Source organism: Thamnophis sirtalis, unplaced genomic scaffold (genome assembly GCF_051295495.1).
Source record: "Thamnophis sirtalis isolate CommonGarterSnake01/CBP01778 unplaced genomic scaffold, rThaSir2_p1.2 scaffold_8, whole genome shotgun sequence".
Classification (NCBI taxonomy): domain Eukaryota; kingdom Metazoa; phylum Chordata; class Lepidosauria; order Squamata; family Natricidae; genus Thamnophis; species Thamnophis sirtalis.
Window position 1 is genome coordinate 50,575,753 of NW_028261388.1, and position 8,042 is coordinate 50,583,794.

General features: G+C 36.7%; 1 protein-coding gene across 4 annotated transcripts; it reads right to left on the reverse strand.

The window, feature by feature from the left end:
* Window positions 1-3,025: 3,025 nt before the first annotated feature.
* Window positions 3,026-5,795, reverse strand: DNAJC28 (DnaJ heat shock protein family (Hsp40) member C28). 4 transcript variants are annotated; one of them, XM_014063553.2, is made up of 3 exons: window positions 5,662-5,795; window positions 4,974-5,048; window positions 3,026-4,382 (listed from the first exon to the last, which is right to left on the reverse strand). In XM_014063553.2, the coding sequence occupies exon 3, from the start codon at window positions 4,335-4,337 to the stop codon at window positions 3,198-3,200; it is 1,140 nt and encodes a 379-aa protein (XP_013919028.2). In that variant the 5' UTR covers window positions 4,338-4,382; window positions 4,974-5,048; window positions 5,662-5,795; the 3' UTR covers window positions 3,026-3,197. The 4 variants fall into 4 exon arrangements, with proteins under 4 accessions (XP_013919028.2, XP_013919029.2, XP_087577740.1 ...); XM_014063554.2 differs by having other exon boundaries at window positions 4,974-5,069; XM_087721614.1 differs by having other exon boundaries at window positions 4,974-5,069; window positions 5,665-5,780.
* Window positions 5,796-8,042: the final 2,247 nt, after the last annotated feature.

The following is an 8,042-nucleotide window of genomic DNA, read 5'->3' on the forward strand; positions in this document are numbered from 1 at the left end:
GTCCTCCATTAATTTATCCAATGTCCAATACATATTTTTATATTGTTTTATAATATAAAACATGTTTTAATGCCTTTGTAAGTGGTCCAGAATTGCTCTGGATAATATAAGGGGTGACATATAAATGTAATAAATAAATAATGATTATAGGTGCTGATAACTACAGCAGACTCACAATTTATTTTTTACGTTTTTGTTTCAAAACTTTCCAATCAGCTTCACTGGTTCCCAGTCCTAGTGTTTGAGAGAGGGAACACAGCGTCTTCATTTACTGCATGCATTTTATATAATTTGCTTCCCTGTTTGCCTTTTTTCCAAGGCAGAGCTTTCAAATACCTTGTTGTCATAAGATCTTTCAGCCCACAATCATTTTATTTGCCCTCTTCTGTTCTTCTTTCCATCTGTTACTATATTCTTTTAAAAAATGTGGTAATAGAATATTTTTTTATTGGCCAAGTGTGATCGGACACACAAGGCATTTGTCCTGATGCATAAACTCTCAGTGTACTTACAAATAACAAAGTAATATAATCATAAGATATCAATAGGAGAAGGTAACAAGAAAGACAATGAGAAAGATAATAATGCAACCCTACTACATGGGTAAATATCCTTAGACATAAGATAGTGCTGTGGGGATTCGGTGTTCAGCAGTGATGGCACGAGAGAGAAAACAGCCCCTTGTCTGGTGGTTTTAGCATACAATCCCCTATAGTGGCATCCTGAGAGGAGTTCAAGCAGTTTATGTCCAGTTGTGATTACAACTTACATAGTGCTCTATATCAGTGTTTTTCAACCTTGTCAACTTGAAGTCCACAGGACTTCAAGTTGACAAGGTTGAGAAACACTGCTCTATATGCATCACATTTTTCCAAAAAGATGTTATTTTTCTATTAATCCCTAACTGCATGTATAATTTTTGTGTGTGTACTCTTCAATTGGTCGTTCATAGTGTCCTGCCGTTTTCTTGGTAGTGTTTATATACTGTTATTTTTATAACTCAAGGCAGCAAATATAGCTAATACACCTTCCTTCTATTTTCCCCACAACCACCACCCTATGAGGTGGATTGGGCTGACTGAGTGACTGGCCCGAGTCATCAAGCCTACAGCGGGACTAGAATTCACCATCTCATTTCTAGCCTGATCCCTTTAACTCAGGGGTGTCAAACTCACATCATCATGGTAGCGTCATGTGACATATCAGGACTTCCCCCCCCTTCGCTAAACAACGTAGGTGTGGCCAGCGCGTGATGCATCTGGCCTGCGGACCTGGAGTTTGACAGCTCTGCCTTAACCAGTAGAGAAAACTGGTTTTGCAGAAGCAAGCTGCTGCCTTTCTCCTAGGGCAAAAAGAGACAGGCCCAAAGTTACCCAATTGGTATCATGACTAAGAATTCATACAGTATTTAAATTCACAGACTCAGTTTCTAGCCCGGTATTTAACCACTACATCAAACTGGTTCTTATGTACAATTTATTATACTTATGTGAATTGTATTCCATTTTGCCATTTGGTTAAGGATTCTCAGTTCAGAGAAAGCCTACCAGAGCTCTTCACAATCTCTCTGGTGTTTTACTACCCTTAATCTAACAATTGGCAAAGTTAGCCAGCTCATTGCTTATCTCTAATCAAGATCCTTTATGAGTTGGCTAGAGATCTTGACTAGAGATAGTTAAAAAGTACTGATCACAACAAAGATCTTTGAGGAACTTCACTTCCTCATTACATTGTGAAAACTACCTACAGTTAGTCCGTATTTAGTAGCAAGAACTGTGACCAATAAATCAGCCATTAAGTGTAGCAGTTGCTAAGTACTTATGATCTTTGGCTTTCCTTTGCTTATAGACCTGTGAAGGATATAAATGCAAACACTGGTTGTAAAGTTACTTTTTCATCACGGTTATGTACTGCAAACTTACTAAAAAGGACAATCTGTATTTGTTCTTATTATTGCTACCTGCTCTTTAGCCATTGGCAAGCTTCTTACACTTAACACTGCCAAAATGCGTGCTCCTTTTTGTCATATTAGACAAAACGTTTTTGTCTTATAAGAGCAAACTTTCAATTTCCTGAAGAAAGCCTTATTTTTACATCCTTGTGAATACCACTGGAAAGCTGGTTGATCCTTTATGTTGTGGAATATGTTCTACTTGAACATCAGATAACATGGTTTTAAATAACCTTCAAATATTTGAAGATATTTGGGCCAATAGACTTTTCATACTTTTTTTCAGCACTTAATGCATTTTTGAGAAATTTATAATTCTAAACCAAATTTATCCTTCTAACACAATTAAATCTGGATCCTGCTGGCAGATTACCACTTGTATATCTGCTAAATTCAATGCCATTACCAGATAATCCATGACCAATCAGAGATATTTCCTTACCAGATTCCGCAATGCCTGCTTTAGCAGGGGTGGAGCTTGTGATGCAATGCAAAAATTCTTAAATATTATGGAAATATTCAGAGATCTTTCTGCCTTGAAAGTAGTCCATATTAAACTATATGGCACGGGAAATATTTTATGACATTTTTTATGTTGTAATGTTACACATATTCTATGTTAGCCTGCTTGAGGTGCCTCGGTTTAAAAATTCTTTTCTTACAATGTACCATTTATCCAAGGTTTCACACAAACAGGACAATTTTAGTAGTACACTAGACAACCAGTGAACATTCGACCATCGTTTCTGAGATATTTCCTTAGCAGATTCCTCAAAGCCTTCAAAAATGGCAGAGCTTCTAATATAATGGAAAAGTTCTTAAACAAGTTCTTAAAACAAATAATTGAGAGATGCATCTGCCTTGAAAATAGCCCCCGTTGAACTGTATAGCATAGTCAAACATCAGAAGGTGACACAGGAAAAGTTTTATGACTTTTTGTATTATGTCATAAAATGCTTTATAATATTTGACATATTTCAATTCCCCAGGAGTCACAGGTCCCAAATTTTCAATGCATTATGTAAGTTAGCTCCTTATCTAAATATTAAGTTGACAAAAGAATCTCAACCAAAATACGATTGTTAATCAACATTTATTTGTAGTTTTGCAATTCAGTTCAGTTCTTCAGTTTGAATAAGAGATTGTTCCAATATTTAATAGGACCAAAAAAAAAAACCTTTGGTATGTCTTATGAATCTTATTTAAAGTTCATTGAGTATGAAATTAAATGACTAAATTCTTGATCTTATTTCAAAATAAGAGATATCCACTTTAAAACAATGGTTTTTATGTCATTTCTACCATGTTCCATTTCAGCTTCTGTTTGCTTTGCTTCTGCCTCGGACTTATTTTTCATCTGGGTTTCAAAGTTGTCTTGTACACGTGCAATCTCTTTACCTGCATTAAAATGGACCATCTGTCTGCTAAGAATAGGAACAACTAAATTGAAATCATTAATTCTTTTGTTTAATATCTTAATGTTTTCCCTAAATTCTTCACAAACTTCCTTCCATTGCTTCTCGTTTTGGACAGTCATTGGATCACCTAACTTATTCCTAGAAGCTATTATATTCTTCCTTAACTTTTCAATTGTTTCCCGTATTTCTTTCTGTATAAGTATCCATTCTGGTTGGTATCCATTATCTATCAGGATCCTATTCAGATTGTGTGTCATAGGATCAATGTGTGGACAGTCTGAAAATTTTTGCAATGGCTTTCCTTTACCAGTTAGGTTATCAAAGTCTCCTTTTGCCATAGATTCTTGAATGAGGTCTTCAACCAAGCGTTCAATTGCTTGGGTTATTTTTATTTTTTTACTTTGCTTTACATCTTTAGCTAGCATAACATCTCCCATAGCTAGCTGTCTCTCCATTTGTCGCTGTCGATATTCCATGATTTGCTCAGAAGCTCTATCAACTCTGAACTGTATATACTGCCTTTCTCTTTGACTTGGAGTACCAAAACCAATACCTTCGAAATTTAAATATTGTCTATGTTGAACAGCTTTAGATTTCAATTTGTCATCTTCATCTTCTTCTTCTTTATCTCTTGATTTTATTTTCTTGGCCATATCATTAACAACAACTCTGTATGCTTCTTTGATTTGAACAAAAATGGTAGAATCTGCTGTCACTGATCCACTATCTGGATGGTATTGTTTAGCAAGCTCTAAAAATGATTTTTTAACATCATCCAATGAACACCCTTCCTGAAGTTTAAGTAGCTTGTAAGAGTCTATAACATTCCGAGGCTTGTGCTGTGACATCAATCTACAGTTACAGATAAAGCAATGTTGAACTGATTTTGCTTTCTTTGGAACCAACGCTGAACACATCCAGACATGATAGTGTATTTTTCTCATCAGCACTGCACAGACCCACTTCATAATTCTTCAGTGTAGTTATATTTTAACCGTCACCTAATTGTAAATCTGAATAAGTTTGAATAGAATTAAATGAATTATTATGAATTTATACTTCTTAAATTACCTATTATTAATAAAAAATTTCTGTTAGACAGTTTTAGAAAATCAAATTGAATGGTTACACACATAGTAAAAATTTAGAGACCAAAGGTTTGTGTACTGCACTTTTATATGTATTACTGGATATTCCATTATATGTCCATTGAATTTAACTAGTTTAGAAAACATGTTGATTCTGCTATGCTGTATTAAAACAACTGAAATTGTTATTTTGAGTAATAAACAATTATGAATTAAGAGTTCAATATAGATTGCACATACTCAACAGATACTGGCTGAAAGAAAGTTTATTTTCATCAAACAATGTGACACTTAAGATGTAATTGCTTAAAAAGTCAGTGATTTATTACCCCAAACTAGGGATCAATTAGGTCAACTAAAAACAAACAATAACATTTCCAGCTGTCTAATCTAACCATACAAATTTTGACCCAGAAGTTGCAGAATGATAGCATTATGCCATTATGCTACAAACAATGATATGTAAAACATAATGCAATTTCTTAGTACTGTAGGATTAAAACCATGAATGCTTACCTTTCATTCTTCTATAAAAGCATGGTTATTTAGCACATCTTGAAAATACTGGGTTCTACTGGATTTCTTTTTAGACTGGAAAAAGAAAAAATCCCACTAAAATATAAACAGCAAAGGTGAATTATTGATCCATCAGTGAAACCATTATATTATTTACATTACTAAGCTGAAATGGGGCCATTATTTTTTCTACATTATATTAATACTCTTTCCTATTCTCTCTCTCTCTCTCTCTCTCTCTCTCTCACACACACACACACACACACACACACACACACACACACACAGTTCCATCTTAAGTAAAATAATAGAACTAGCAAATCTTGTTATCCTTTATTGTGACTAATTCCTGAAAGAAGTTATGTTTCTTACAATTCACTTGTTCATGGTACTAATTTAATCCCCTTCCCTCCCCAATATAAAACAAGTGCAAAGAACCAATGTAGGACTGGTATTTGGTGCAAGCTCAGTTTTGCTATCCTGCTCATTTATTCGCAGTTCTCAGGCCTGAATCAAACCGACATTTGTATTTGATAAAAGACTGAGGGGTGGGTTGGGTGTGTGTGGAAGAGCTTGGTACATTGCCACAACCGCAGAACACTGCGCTGTGACATTTAAATTCCTCCTAACCAAGAAAAAATAAGACAAAACCTTCCTCTCGTTCCCTCGCTACATCTAACAATCTCACCACTTTTTTCACTCCTCCAGCCAGTCATCTTTAACACGTCGGCTGCGTTTTCAGATTTAATGCGTTATTCAATAACGGACTACCATCGCTAACAACCTTGGGACTAAGCCACAACTGCGACGTAACCCCAAATCCCTCTGGATAATCTATTATGTCGAAAGTGGTTATGGGAGGCGTAGTTTTCCTAAGGATAGCGTGTGAGTCCCGAGGAGCCAATCGTGGTAGCATAGGAAGATAAAGTCTCTTCCTGGATCGGCATTAAAGGGAAAATAAAACTCTTGACTATAGTTATTCTGTAATGAATCCATAATAATTACGCTACAACATTAATGATGGAATTCAATGGTATATATTAAATTATTAAAATTCATGAGATAATTGTAACTATTTTTCTCCAGCAGAGTCTTTGCACGAACCTTAATAGCCTTACTAGTCGCCAGGTACTATTTTATTTTATTTTAATTATTTTTTTACTATTTTAGAAGAATATGCCCAGCTGATTGACCCTCTTTTCTCTATCCAGATACTTACTAATAACCTCAAGTTTTTCTGGCATAGCTGGGATACCAGTGAGGGGCAAGTTTTTAAAGCAGAATAAAACTCTTCTCCATTTCCCTTTGGCTGCTGTCACAATTGATTGTGTGTGCTTTGTGGTTATTTCTGACAAGTGCCTTTAAAAATAGGAACTTCTGCAACAGTTACCGCTTAAGAAAAATACCCTCAGACGCTACTAGAGCATGCTGAGTGAGGATTTGAAGAAGCTGAAAACCTCCAAATTATGTGAAAAGCAGAAGAAACCCATGAGGGAAACAGTGGCTAAAGACTTATCATTTTTGCAAACATGTCACTGAAGAAAAGGTTGAAAATTTCCCAAGTAATGGGAGAACAGAAGGCTACTCAGAGAAGATCACTACAAGGAAGAAGGATCTGTTCAAGGAAACAAGTAAAACAAGCAAATAGGGAGTGGGGACACACCCAAATTGTCACAGAGCATGCAGTGCAAAAGGAATCAAAGTGGAAAGTCTAAAAAATCAAACCACAATATAAAGTCTTTCTCATCCTAGTTGAAAGATAAAGTAAAAGTGAAAGTAAACACAAATTCTGATTGCAGGAAAAAGTTTGAGACCCAATTGAATTAAACCAATTAATTTAACCACCTTAACACAAATCACATCATGATTACTGCCTTTTAGAGATATGTAGAAGAAAAGCACTATACATAATAACTGATAACTGTTGATATGCTAAGGAATGATGGTTGTTTATGTCTATTGCCTGGCAACAATACCACCGTGAAGAATCATTTCCATGCAACCGATCCTCACTTCAGCAACTCTAAATGGGAAGAGGTAGATTGAAGTTAAACCCAAGCAAGGCAGCATTCCTGTTTGTCCATTATGGTTCTCTTCTGGCTATGCTGCTGCCTTTTGAGGAGGTGGTACTTTACTTAAAAGGGTTAGTCTATGACTTGGGGATTCTCTTTGGCTTATGACTACAGCCAGATAAGCAGGTCCCTTGGCCAGGAAGACCTTTGCCCAGCTTTAGCAGCAGGGACGTAGTCAGGGGAGGCAGGGTGTCACCACAGTCATCATGAAAAGAAAAGAAAATGTAAAAGGAAAAAGGCTGAGGTAGTTGCTGCCAGAGTCACAGTGGATGACTCTGCTTAGTGCTTAACTGTTTAAAAAAGCCTCTTTAAAAAGTGCCCTCTACAGAAGGAGGCAGGAGAACCAAGTGCCTCATTTAGTCTACCTTTATGATCACTCGAGCAGAGTTAAGCAAGGGTTAAAAGCTGAAAAATTCCTTATGTAGATGAGGCACTTGGTTCTCTCGCCTCCTCCTGTAGAGGGCACTTTTTAAGAGGCTTTTTTAAACAGTTAAGCAGAGTCATCCATTGGAGACTCTGGCAGCAGCTAACCCAGCCTGACCTCAGCAGCTCTTGCCTTTTCCCTTCTATATTTTTACATTTTCATTATGGCAGGCAAGAGCAGAGTTGAAATCCTCTGTGATTGTGAAACAGCTGGAAAAGGTATGTGGGTCGGAGGGTGGGGGAGGAATTCAAAATTAATGTAATTTGTAAGTAATTCTATTATTGTAAGTAATTAGTGTGTGTGTGTGCGTGTGCTTGTTTCTTCACTTAACTCAAACTCTCAATTTGAGAGAGAGTTTGTTTGAGAAGAGAGGGGCAGCCCGCCAGTAGAGGCGGGTCTTTTACCTGCCTCTGCTGGTGAACTGGTGCTTTCTTTCTTTTGCCGCAAAAGAAAGAAAGTGGCTTTTGGCCGTCCCACCAGCTATGTCCGACTGCAGGCACCTTGGTATTGTGGAGTCCCAGTGGCCCGTCGGTCAAGCCGTGCGCTCCATCGGCCAAGCCGTGTGCTCCGTTG